We start from the raw sequence: 14101 nt of genomic DNA, 5'->3' as shown, positions 1-14101 counted from the left end.
GAAGACAACATTAACCAGCTAAGCATTAAACACACATGGGCATAACAGTCTTCAAAGAGTGGATTTGCATTACACTGGCATTGTATTGAATGTAAATAATAACATTCCATGTTATGTAATAACTAAAATTTTCAACCATTTATTACCAACTACAAGAACAACTTCCTTGAGGGAACCTTGATGGACTTTTTATGAGAAAATTTTGGACATCGCATTAGCTGAGTACATATTTTGATTCTCTTTATGTTGTTATTTTTAATCCTTTTCTGTCTCTTTCTAGGATAACTTCTGGACATGAAATTTATAATTCTAAAATTCATTTTAATTTTTATAATCACTCTGTCAAGATGCCATGTAAATGCCAAATAAATGAATGAATTACTAAAAATTGGAGAAATGCTGAAATTAGTCACCTCAGGACAAGTAGGACAACTGTAATCAGGACAGGTTGGGCAAATACATTCTGGAGTGGTAGTTCTCTCGGATGTAGTGACTGAACTTGATGTACATGGCTCACATGGTTGGCATGTAGGTGGCTGTAAGCAAACACATCTCAAATTACATCAAGATCTCTTGACTCTTGGAGAAAACCAGTGGCAAAGTATAAGGAATCTAAGTGGTCTCCTAGCCCATTGGAGGCATAAAACTAATCCAAATACTAGACTACCTACAAGATAAGATAAGTGCAAAATAGCTTCTATGAAATTACAATAAAATTCCAATCACTATTTAATCAGTCCAACATATTTCTCATACATATTGAATCGCCCAGTATTTAATTCCCTCCTGATAATGCCATCTTTGAGTCATTCCCTGTTGGGGTAGGCATAGGGAGTGTCGGGGAACCCATCCCATTCCCTCTTTGACTTCCCTTTCTTGGGTTTTTCCCCTCTTCCCCTCGAAAGGTTCCCTCCCTCTCATTCCAGGTATCCGGCAGCCGAGGATATATAAGGCGGACGCGAGCCAGAGGCGGGGGAAAAGAAGCACCTGATAATGTCCTGGATAGTCATTATGTAGTCATTGTGTTATTCACCAAATAATAAACCCCGTTGATAAAATCTATATTGATTGATTAATTGACCATAAAACCCAACATTCCCTAAGACTCAGATGTGCTCAGGAGAGTAACTTCATGCATAAATAAATGTCACTTGCATATGTGGCATGCTGCAATCCGGGGGTACATTACATACATATGTAAATCTATGCTGCCAGGCACGCACGAGTGAATATCCTTTTGCATACTCTCAAGGATATATATTTATTTATTTTGAATCATAAACTGTGAAGACCATATTACACTGGGCACTTCGTTGTGCAATCTGACGTATGTATGGTGCAGATTATAGACAATTTTCTAGCGTAACCAATCTAAATTCTGCTCCCCACTCAAAAATAATCCGAAAGATACTAGGGTTTCTCTCTGGATACATTTTAAAATAAATTCAAATACTTAAGGAATAAGGGTCGAGACTTAAATATCAGCATCAACTTAAAACGTAATTGCTCTTTTATATTAACACATTATGGTCCGCACATGTATTTTTACGTGTTTCCGCCGCCAGCGCCGATCACGCGTTTTTACGTTTTCATGCAGTTCAGTCTCCTGCTGACCTCTACGGATTTATTTGGAACTATTTCGACCTAGTTCTGGTTTGTGCGTCTTCATGTAGCTTTACCGTTTGTTTTTGTGAAAGTTTTTCTTATTGACGTCTTTTTTATCGATGTTATAATAGTTTGAACATATATTGAGGCCTATGGCATATAATATGACTGGCCCCAATGGCTACTCTAGTTTAAAGGGTGCCGGACCAAGGGGTGTTAAATGTGATATTTTTAGAGCTTAAAAAGCAACAGTAAGGCAAAGTACTATTGCTTGGCAACCTACGTGGCCTCATAGTTTGCTTACCGCTTAAACATAGTTTGCTTACCGCATATGTACGAAGGTGCAATCAAAATTGTGTTGCGTAAAACAGTGAATTGCTAAAACACGTGTGAGAGTGCGTGGATGCGAGATGGCAAAATAGCCCCTGCTCTAATTCCAAGCTTGCATTTCCACAATTTCAACATGTTTTCAGTGCTAACCTGCACAATGACGTGCCCCGTGTAAAAAAACCTTCAGAAACAGTTTTTCTTGTGTTTTCCCCTAACAAGGAGCAGTGACGTGGTGACAAAATTAGTGCCGGAACGCATTTTCCTTAAATTTGTTTTAGAAGTGAAATATTACTCAGTATGTTTTTATGACAAATTATGATTTAAATGTCATTGAAAATGCTTTGTTTTGGTTTCGAAAATATATATTGAGGCAAAAAAAATTGATAAAAGTTTCACTATTATGTCGTTTGTTAACCAGTGCTGAAACAGAGTTCTGGCACCGTTACACCTCTGACAAGGAGACAATGCCAAAGCGATGCTCACTGTTCAAATGATGAAGCCACTTACCCTAACGAGGGGGGAAGTGAAGAAAAAGTGTCACGACTTTCTTTCCCATAGGACCTGGTTTGAGAGAAAACCTCAAATAAAAATTTGGTGCAGTATTATCCCCACACAGGACTATGTAGTTCCTTAGGTTAACCTCCTGTAGCCTAGTGCAATACATATAACACTTCACCTGACACTTTTGCTGCGGGTTACCCAGATTCAAGTACCATTGAAAAATTTTTTTGTCTAACATTCCATTATATCACTGTTAAATGCCTAAACCTATTCATTTAAGTCAGTTACAATAATATATTTTTCTAATTAAAGCCAATTTTATGGATTTTCAATGGACCACCAAATGAATGCTTTCAGCTCAGATTTGGGAATTTTATTTTCCCACCTACCAATCGACCCATTAGGTTTAGATTTCATAAATCTGTGAATGCTTATAGGAATTAGAAGGGCTTTGAGGGCAGAACATAGAAAACAGCTGTTGCAAAGGGTATGTAAAAAATATTTACAGTAATTTACTGAGGTAGCAACATATTTTATTGACATGACATGAAGGGAAGGCGGTTAGAAGTAAGGAACAGAGGGGGAAGAAGGAGAAATGTTGTGGATGACTGAGGTCCATGACCAGTAGTACCTCGGATTACAAATACCTTACTTAGCAAACAATAGCGATCAAAAAGTTCACAGAAAAAATTAACCCAAAAAATGAACAAATTTTTGGATTGCAAACAGCATGACTGAAACTCTAGTCAAGCCAAACAGAGGCAGTCACCAGACAGCCATTTGTTTATAAGCTAGCTAACTTTTGTTGCGCCATGTTTTATTGATGTTCATCTTTTTTTCATAGTTGCACATAATGTTTTGATTTATAAGCACATAAACATGGCTCTTAAGGAGAATGAAAGTGAAAGTGGTCAAGTAAAAGGAAAAGAGCAACAATTGAACTGAAAAAAGAAATCATTGTTACACATGAAAATGGAGTGCATGTCTCAGATCTTGCTGTTGAACATTCTATATCAAATACCACCACCATTTCCTAGAAGAAGTGGCCAGCAGTTGGCCACGAAACGTAGGGGCAAAATCGGATACATAACACACCATACACCTACATGTCACTCTTAAATCATCATGAGCAACGAAAGCTACAATCAAGAAATAAATTCAATGGACTAAAACTTTCAAAATTCTTTTCACTTCCATGACTAATCCTATGGTGGCTATCTTTTCAAATGGTTTTGGCCTCCCTGTTGACCATACACCAGACCGACTGTAGGGTAAGAGAGGATTGCCTTCCCCTCCAAGATTCCTACCCCAAGTGTACCTTCCCCTCAACTCTTAGCCAGTGCAAGCATTTAGGGGCCACAGCTACACAAACAGGCTCTAACTAATCAACTGCGAGGGTTTTTGCCAATACAGTGAAAACGTTTCAATATTCAAGCACTAAAGTCATTCATGAATTCTTCAAGTATGCTCACCGCTATGTCATAGCTACATCATGAGCAAGTATGTTTGACAATGTGCACACTACTTCAGTCCCTCAGACTACCCTTAAGCCTCGCCACTGGTGAAAACTGTCAATTGGACACAATGTGTCATTGATTTCCTTACCTGAGGAGTAGTAGGGCATTGTACTTCTGTGACTGTGGGGCAGATACATTCTTGGGTACTTGTTTCCACTGTCGAAGACAAATGAATAGTAGTCGAAGTTGGAGTCGTACACTCACATGGTGGGCAAGTAGGCTGTAATTGAATGAAATTCACTTCCAGGGTTCACATTCCTGAATTCAAAGTCACTGACATTTACCAGACAAAACTTTCTTTTCCTTGCAGTTCATCACTCTCAGATTCAAATCATTGCATAACATTTTTAATAAGTAAGAATCAATAAAGTATTAAAGTACTTAAAATATATTTTAAATATTTTAAAAATATATTCCTAAACAATGAACATAAAGAAAAACAATCCTCTCTGGCCAAAAGGTAATATGTACATGCACTGCTCACCGCCGGGCATTCTGGAAAGTTGACAGCCCACAAATATTTAGAGGGATTCTTCTCATCCAGTGGGAAATGTAGTTATAAGCATGTACTCAGCACAATACGTCACCTGTGTGCTATGCATCACAACTGCTGAATAGTGCAACCTCAAGTTCCAGAGGTGCTCCTCATCACTCACATGGATTAAGGCCTTCCTACGGAATTACTTGCCACAAGAACTGCTGAGTTCACTCGCAATAATCTCCACTGAGAAGATGGCGTCCACTTCGAGAACCTTTTCTCTTCAGAAGAAAGATGTTAACGCTATCTATAGAGTCCCCATCCGCACCCCACGCAGACCACTTTTTGTAAGTTCCAGCATCTTAACTCTCCCCTCAATCGCCGGCCTCGGTGGCATCGGGGTAAAGTCCCCGGCTGCTAACCTAGAGGTCGCGGGTTCGAATCCCGCCTGGGTGGATTGATCACCATCCAGGGCATGGATGTTTGTGATTGTCCATCAAGTTAATTGGAAGAGAGGACAACAATGTCCTAAATTCACTTGAGAAAATAAGACGAAATAATAATAATAATGATAACCCCTATGAAAAAATTGTATAAACCTGTTTCAAAATTTTATACAATTTATACAATTACCATGGCAATGTATAAGATTGTATAAAATTTTGAAACAGGTTTATACAATTTTTTCATAGGGGAATCTATATCCTTACCTGTGCTATGTTTGTTCGAAACAATCCTTATCATTTCCCTGTTAACGCCAACCTACACAATCACAACACACGCTCCAGAAATAACGTACACACCCTCCAATACTGCTAGAGTCTCTGTTTAAAAGGTCTATATCACTCCATTGCCACTGTGTACAAAAAGATTCCTATCACCATCCGTTCCATTTACTCATCCATTCAATTCAAAGCCAAACTGAAACATATGTTAATCGAAAAGAGCTACTACAATCTAAATGAGTTTTTAATCGGTGTTGTATATTGATGACCTCAATCCCACTGAATAGCTGTGTGTTTGTAGAGCTCGTGTGTATTGTATTTTATTATCTGTTTGTATTTTATCCTGCATTGTCTTAAAGTAACTCATGGATGTATTATCCCTATGAAGTTAATAAATATTATTATTAACTTTTCTATTCCTCTTTTTTCCTCAAAATTTCCTCAGTTTTCACTGAGTTTTTTTAGTGTAAAGAGCATGGGTTATCACCAAGGTAACTCTTAACTATTTTATTGCATTGAGAAATTATCTTGTGATATGGTAGGTTGAAATTATTACAGCCTTTTGCAATTTGATGCATGTATTTGGATGAAGGTTGAGTATTCTGAAACTATTTTGTATGTTTTGGGATGATACCGGCAGCAGAGATAACAATTGGAGCTATATAAACCTGTTCCATATTCCATATTCTTTTTATCTCTTTTGCCAATTCTTGGTAATTATTTATTTTTCCGGCTATTGTCTTTTCGATGTTATGCAACAGTGGCACAGAAATATCAGCTATGCAACAAGTTCTATATTTCTTGTCAATCAACATTATATCTGGTCTATTATTGACTATGTACTGTTTTATCTGTTTGGATTGGCAAATCGTAGTAAAGTTTAAATGAGCTGTTTTGAAGCACTATTTCAGGGTGGTATTCATAGTATGGTGTCTTGGTATCTATTAACTTGTGTTGGTACGCCAGTTTTTGGTGGATAATTTTTGCAACTTGATTATGCCTACTTAAATATTCTGCATTAGCATTATTATTATTATTCAAGGGTTCAATACCACGGTGATTTATATAAATTCTGTACCAGGTAGGAGAGGCACATGCACTTTCACGCATTTATTATTATTTAAGTATTCTACCGATTAAGATAGGAATACATGGAGTAAAATCAATGATGTGATACAAGATATGGTGGAACATAATGATGTAAAATGAAATATGCAAAGAATGTAGTATAAGCCCACTTTTATGCCATTAAAGTGAACACATAATACATTCTGACAGTATTTCAGCATTTAGGAAGTATTCTGGTAGTTTCCCCTTCCTTCATGGACTTCCCTCTTCAATCCACAGTACTCCCTTTCACTCTCTAAAAATATTATTTCCCTTTTTCTTCCTCTCCCTCATTAACCATTCCAAAAGTCCCGAAATCACAGTTCAAAAAGAATTTGGCAGATGGAAAGGTAATAAAATCTGACGACAAAAAAAATCTTCCTCATTCAGCCATTCCCTTGTAATTGTAATAAGAAATGTGAAAGTGCCCACTTTTCAAAACCTGGTGACGTCACCAGAGCTCTCGTTCATTAACTTGCTCAAGGACAACTTTTCAGTGAGGGAGGGACTATCTCACAAGAGTGTGTGTCTCAGAACTAACCATGCCAGGCCCATGCAAAGAAGGCCAAGAAGAAGTGGAAAAGCCATAATACATTGAGTTTGTGATGTCATCAACTTATCTGCAGAAGGGTTAAGGCAACTGATTTTTTGTTGTGAACACTTGAGAAGTAGGTGATGGGTCAAAAAACAGAAAAAATTGAGGTCTCTATATTTCAAACTACATATATCATAATCAACACTATATTTAGAAAAAATTAATTGGTGAACGAGGAGCACTTAGTTGGGTTTTATGAACAATTTCCTTACCTCAGAAATGGTAGGACATTCTGTTGTTGAGGGACAGATGCACTCTTGGGTGCTGGTTTCCACTGTAGTTGAAGGATGCATTGTGGTCAGATTAGGTGTGGTATATTCACACGGTGGACAAGATGACTGCAAGATTGAAACACATTTTCAAACAAAATGAAGCTGCTTAATTTTGGAATCACTTTCTCAATCGAAAATATGATCATCTTACCTATGATGAAAGGAGAAATTTTACCTCTGTAGCCAAAGTAGTATATTCAGGTTCCATTAGATGTGAGCAGCCATATCTTGCCAAAGATGAGGATGTGCTCATGGAATTGCACTTATATTTCAAAATACCAGTCTAAATTCTCATCATAAAGGTTGATGCTTACCAATAAGAAAAATATGAAAATCTGAATGCTTCATCTAAAATTATCTCAAACAAGTTGGCACATTCAACGTGCCCACTTCAAACCAAGGGCGACGCATGAGGGAGAAGTTGAGTAGTCCACGTGAAAAATGAGGAAATAAGCATTCATTCTTCAGATCGAGCAGCATTGCTTGAGATTCATTTCTTCGCTTCAGAGTAAATAGAGCCAGCTGAATCCAAATTTGCTCGTCGCCAAACCAAATTTTGGACCCCACAGCCCAAAAGCAAGATCGCAGCCAAGTTGGCAACAATTTTTATCACCCAATCTAGATTTGATAGTGTCTTGATTATGATGGTATGGCTCGGATGGATATTTAATTCACTAGCATGTATTCATTACATACCTGCTACAAACAAGAAAGCATCGAGCCACTTCAAATGGCCAAAAGTGAGCCCAATACAAAATGGCATCAATTTCAAAAAAAGATGTTAACAGATTGTTAGTGCGTAGTGTGGCATATTGAAATGTGGGTTTTAAAGTCAACTAAATAGAAAAAGAGGGCTGGAGAACTCTGATACAACTATTCTTAGAAACATTGAAGGATGAAAAAAATCTGACTTTAGTTAAAGGCTTATAATGAATTTCTGAAATGAACAATTTCTGAATTTAACAGGTGATAACAAGATTTTTTTTTCTTTTTCGGACCTTTTCCTATGAAATTATCGCAATTAACACACATACATTCATGTTGTGTATGTTTTATGCATTTTTGAGCATAGCTACTCAAAGGCTTGGTCAACAAAATATTTACATTCATTTCTCCAATTACCCTACTGACAAAATAGATTTGTTCCTGTAATGTTTAGATTAAAGGATTGCACAAGACGTGTACATCACAGAGTGTGTATGTACTTCCACTGTTGGCTCTCAGACCTGATCTGAAAATGGGACCAGCGTAGGCCACAAAACGTCACCTTGAAAACAACTTGATGCAGCTAATCCCAAACCATGGAGGGGACTGCATTTATACCTCTGCTTTGCAAATTTTCAACATAGCCTTTCAAATTTTGCATTTATTCAGGGTATACTTAAAGCCTTAGCATTAACCCTTTTGTGCCGAATGCCACACTAATGCTGTCACAATTTTCTTCGCAAAAGAACAAAAGCCGCACACATGTGGCGTCAATTTTCCGACAAAAACGAACTAAACCCAAGTATGTGCAGTGCAGGATGGAGGAAGTTGACTGCCGTGGGCATAACAGACCCAGCTATGTGGTCGCCCCTTGAGACCCAACTTAGTGCAAGTCCTCAGCCTCTCAGATGGACCCTTTCCTGACCCATCCAACTGGTCAACTACTGCTATTTGCAGTGTTTTTTCCAAAATAATATTTGTTGCCTATCTTATAAATCTAAAGTTATAAATCAATTCTTCTTTTTCTGCTTTTCACATGGAATTTTCATTTCTAGCGTTGACATCAAACAGTTCCAAATCAGTTGATATGGAACAAAAATATACTAAATCCACCAATATGAATGTTTGAACTTGGTTTGAAATTCCTTCATGCTCAGAAAAAACACAGGGAATTCATTTTATTTATTAAAAAATCAATGGGAACAACAGATATTTGCTTGCATTAAACATTTGCTATTTCAGTCAGTTGACCGTGGACTCACACTGTGAAGGAGTCTTTTAATCCATCTAAGGTCTCGGGCAGTGGCCAAGGAAAGGGATCCATGTCCCACTGAGTTGGGTCCCAGCCTTAGGACTAGTGCAAACCTCTGCCTTTGGTTGACACAAGAGAGCTTCGCACAGGGGAGTGCAGAATATTTTCAAGTGACTCCTAATATGGAAGAATTTCCCTCCATGATGCTCTGGCACAAAAGGGTTCATGCCACCAATTGTTCTTATCGTTTATAAAATCTAGGAGTGCAATTTAAAATAGCGTACTCCATAAGAAATAATACAACTTAAAAGCCACTACATATTGCTCGCATTGAGACATTGAGCTTCCCATGTTAAAAAGTACTCTGAATATCAAAAGCACATACAAATTTATTTTAAAGAGAAAAAAAATCTTTTAATGTGTGCCTACTATCTTTAAAGATATTTTTAAACTATACATTTTCATATAAATAAGGTCTTTTAAGGCTTTTAATGGGAATATGTATATGGTTTATAGGAAATTCGATACCCATCACTTAAGCTATCGGAACGCATCCCTATCTTCTCCATGTTAAATTGCTCTCGTAAAACGCAAATTCATATAGTGCAAAGACCCCACGGAACACATCCCTTGGGCTAAGTGAGGTACAGGTGAATGTTTCTTGACTAGTGGGAAGAATGCCGGAAATATCCAGTGGAGATTTTCCTATGCAATTGAACGAATGCCAGATATATCTGGCTCCTAGCTCTCACCCTTTTATGACACGCGGAGTCTTAGTTTTGGGACCCCATATAGCGGGTGTCAGCCCTTACCCTCAAAATCCCGGAACAGGTACCTGGACCCCTCATATCTAATATTACCCCTCTTTGCAGTGAGGGACCGTGGTCATACGATGTATATTCAGTCATTTTGGGATCTAAATATTTATTCCTTTCTCTTAAAATATAAGCTAAGAATTTAATTCTTTAGTCTTTTCAGCAGCGTTTAGAATATTTAAATGAAATTCTACGATAAATATAAACTGAGATCTCAATTCCAGTGTAAACATCAACATGGAAATTACTGATTAGGGTGGGCCGAAAAAAGGTTTTTTTCCTGATCAAATTTGCCCTGTGCGGGAAAGTTGCAAAATGATATGAGGATCTTGCAACCAAAATTTTTTTCAAATCGGATAATATTAACCACTGCCGCCTGAGCTCTAAAGTTTAAAATTTAGCGAAAAGTCAGGCTGATTTCAGAATCAAACGGTTATGAAGACAAATTTCATGAAAATATGGGATAATGGTTATTATTAAAGAGTGGATACATGTTTATAGTTCATAAAAATGAAATTTGAAGTTTATTTCAAAAAATGTATAGCTCAAACAATGTCTATGAATTAACAACTTGCACGAAACTAGCAGAGAGCTACTTAGTGAAATGCTTGGTGTTCAGGTTCTGTTATTTCTTAGCCTTGGCTTACTTTCTTGTTGAAAATAGCTCTACAGATGCGTTATTCGTCATTATGATTGATGTTAATTTAAAATAATTTACCTTTTTATTACTTTTTGTGGGATTATTTACTACCATATGATGACTTATTTGCTAAAATCTTAAATTCAATCGAAATAAATATTATTTTATCCGCGATTTAGCCCCCAAAATGGAATTTTAGAAACTTAGGCAAAAATGAGTTGTGTTGTGTGGGTGATCTATACTATAATTTTGTTGTTAATTCATCTACATTGTTTGAGCCATACATTTTTTCAAATAAACTTCAAATTTCATTTTAATGAACTATAAGCTTGTATCCACTCTTTAATAATACAGGCGGTCCCCGACTTTCGTACACAATGCGTTCCCGAAAACTTGTACGAAAGTCGAATGTACGAAAGTCGAACCATTGACTTCCATACTATTTAGGGGTTACAATCCTAAAGAGCGGAATATACATACTAAAACCTTTTTTCCACGGAATTCATTTAAATTGACTTAATTTTAATTAAACATGTTAATAAAACTCCTCAAATCATCTAATTTCTTTCGAAAATACGCAGAAAATGCAAATAAAATTTTAAAAAACAAGAACTCCGTTGGCTATCGATTGAAACTTCCTCTTGGCGTTTAAGGTGATATTCCACTTATTATGTCCATTATAAATAAAAAGACATACCAAGAAGCATAACAAAATGTAGTTGTTGAACCCGCACTCTGGATAACTTTTAATTTTTACACCAAAATTCGACATTTGGCATGTTACATTCGTGATCGCGTATATTTCGCATGTTATTCAAAAAAGACAAAAGACAAACGGAATTCGGATGATAATTCGTGTAATATCGTTGCTGAAGGTGTGCATGAATTAAACAGCACTCAAACGAAAAAACACAATTAGAAACAAGATCTTACTAGTTTTATTGAAAGCTATTCGATGATGTCTAGTCAACTTCTTTTGAAAAATATCTTCAATGAAGGCCTTCTTCTTCTCTTGATAAAGGAGCCTATAGCAGGCAGTCTCTCTCCCAAATAAATCACCGAGATTAGAGTCAACTACCAACCCTTCATTATATACGTTCGTATTGTTCACATATACTGCCATTTGAAACAATTGAATGTTGGGATGCGCAATAAACATCGCGGGAATTTAAAAAAAATTACAGACCAACGTCCGAAAGTCCAAATTTAGCGTACGAAAGTCAAGTAAAAGGTGTCAATTTTGAAAGTACGAAAGTGCGAAGTGTACGAAAGTCGAGTGTACGAAAGCCGAGGACCGCCTGTATCCATTATCCCATATTTTCATGAAATTCATCTTCAAAACCGTTTGATTCTGAAATCAGCCTGATTTTTCGCTAAATTTTAAACTTTAGAGCTCGGGCGGCAGTGGTTAATATTATGCGATTTGAAAAAAATTTTGGTTGCAAGATCCTCATATCATTTTGCAACTTTCCCGCAGGGGGCAAATTTGATCAGGAAAAAAAACCTTTTTTCGGCCCACCCTATTACTGATGCATTAACACATTCAGTTCGGAACATGTCAATTGACGTGCTCTGCCGGCCGGGCAGGGAGCCCACTTCTTCACCTCTGTATGTAACTAATATCCGCTCCTATTCAACCCTGTGAAAGGCCTTCAGCAAGCTTTCCTCTTTCGAACTGTGAGTGCCGTTCATAAATAGCAGTGGTTGAACGGAAGTTATGGTGCGGAAACCTCCCTCTATTTTTCGACTATATTTTGGAATCATTGTATCATCATGTATGGGTGTAAATCATTTAAGGATTCTTGGAATTCTAGGAATTTTTAATAAACACAAAATTTTTTAGGCTCTCAACATTTTTTTCTTCTAAAAAATAAATGCATGCACTTTCATTCTCTCTTCGCTGCAGTAACATTTTTAACTTTTCTGAGTGGCTACCCTTTGAAAAAGAGACCTATATGGTGACAGAAATAGACACTGAGGACATTTTTTTCTTTCCTCAATTCAGCAAATGAGGAGAAAAACAGATGTGGAGAGCTGGTCTGAGGAGAAGAAAACGTAAGGGACACAACTAGAAGGGAGACAATAGTTATTGCAAATCTGCCATTGGGCCCTTTTTCTGGAGCCAGTGGTTCCAGTATTCCAACCCTAACCACAACCTCTACTTTTGCTTCTTCCTCCCCTCCGTCTCCCATCCTAACTCCATCTCCTTCTCTCTCGCCCTACCCCGAACCTCGACCTTCAACACCCTCTCAACCAAGCAGTATTGTGTGGGTTGATAATCTGGTGAACCCTCCAAATATCCCTTTCGGATGGGGGACAGGCTGCAACATTATTTTGATCTCCTATTCACGGGTGGGTTTTTTCAGTCAGTTTTCAAGGAATCAAACATATTTGTGGAGGAACTCTTTCTTAGAGGTGTCTCCGAAATAGCTCGTATAACAGACTGAAAAACCCTATCAGAGGAGGAGTTCAAGGTTTTCCTGGGATTTAGGTCTTCCACATGGGGATTATTTCTCCACTCCAGCTAGCCAACTACTGGAGTACTGATGCGAAATTTGGGCATCATCATTTCTCTCGTAACATGCCTCAGGACATGATGGTGAGACATGTTCTGCATTTTACCAGAAATCTGCTGGATGGAAAATTTAAGGACCCCATTTTCAAGATTAGGCCTATTGTGTAGCAATTTCACCATATTATTGAAACAGAGCAATTCACTGGGCAGAATCTGTGAATAGTTGAATCCATGATGGCTAGGAGAGGAAGGCTTTCGTTCCGCCAGTACATAAAATTGAAGCTCGTATTTGATTTTTTTCCTTCGACTAATTCCAAATCCTCTGATTAAATTTTGAGGAAAAGTTTTAAGGACTTGTAAATCAAGGTAAGAGTCATGGAAATCAATTCATTCTCATACATGACGAAACCTTATTTTATCATTAATCCAGTTTAAGTTTTGCTTGCGCAATAATTCGGAGCAGTGCGGCCCCATAGCACAGTCAATGCCTTTTCTTTTACTTAAGATAATCCCCGACACCAATGACAAAAACTCCGTGCCAAAGCGACACAAATAGCTTTACTGCAAATTTCGTGAACATTTGTACTTATCCTGAAACATAGTCAACATGCTAATTTTTTCAGCATAGCAATATTGAAATACGGAGCATGTCAATTGACGTGGTGCCAATTTTTGCAAAAATAAGTTAAAATTTTACTCAAATCATATGCACATGCATAAGGAACAGCACTAAACATGAATTAAGCAAAAAAAAAATTTTATCGCCCGATTCTGACTGACAACTTTCATGAAAATCAGGCAGGCCATTTGATGTGTTAAATCCATTAATATTGATGGCAGAGCTTTGTTTGAAATTTCACAATGCATGGGAAAATACAAGGAATTCGATTTAAAGTCTGAAATTTAAGAGTAAGCAACAATTATTCATGTAGCAAATATGTATAAACATATCATAAGTTGGCCGCAAACCAATGCTGCTGGTAGGGTTTTAAACCCAGAAAGGAGGGAGTCTAACTATCTTTGGAGTCCAAGATAATGTGGATT

General features: G+C 37.3%; 1 protein-coding gene across 8 annotated transcripts in view; it reads right to left on the bottom strand.

Moving 5' to 3' along the window:
- The window catches only part of LOC124160269 (mucin-2-like), a 194001-nt gene that overhangs the window by 96495 nt on the left and 83405 nt on the right, over nucleotides 1-14101 (bottom strand). For all 8 annotated transcript variants that reach the window (XM_046536092.1, XM_046536085.1, XM_046536089.1 and 5 more), the window contains exons 12-14: nucleotides 7071-7196; nucleotides 4042-4173; nucleotides 414-536 (exon numbers count right to left, since the gene is read on the bottom strand). In XM_046536092.1, the coding sequence (XP_046392048.1) occupies nucleotides 414-536; nucleotides 4042-4173; nucleotides 7071-7196 (381 nt within the window). The remainder of the gene's footprint in view (nucleotides 1-413; nucleotides 537-4041; nucleotides 4174-7070; nucleotides 7197-14101) is intronic.

Source organism: Ischnura elegans, chromosome 6 (assembly GCF_921293095.1).
Source record: "Ischnura elegans chromosome 6, ioIscEleg1.1, whole genome shotgun sequence".
Classification (NCBI taxonomy): Eukaryota; Metazoa; Arthropoda; class Insecta; order Odonata; family Coenagrionidae; genus Ischnura; species Ischnura elegans.
This window is presented reverse-complemented; position numbering and strand designations above follow the sequence as displayed.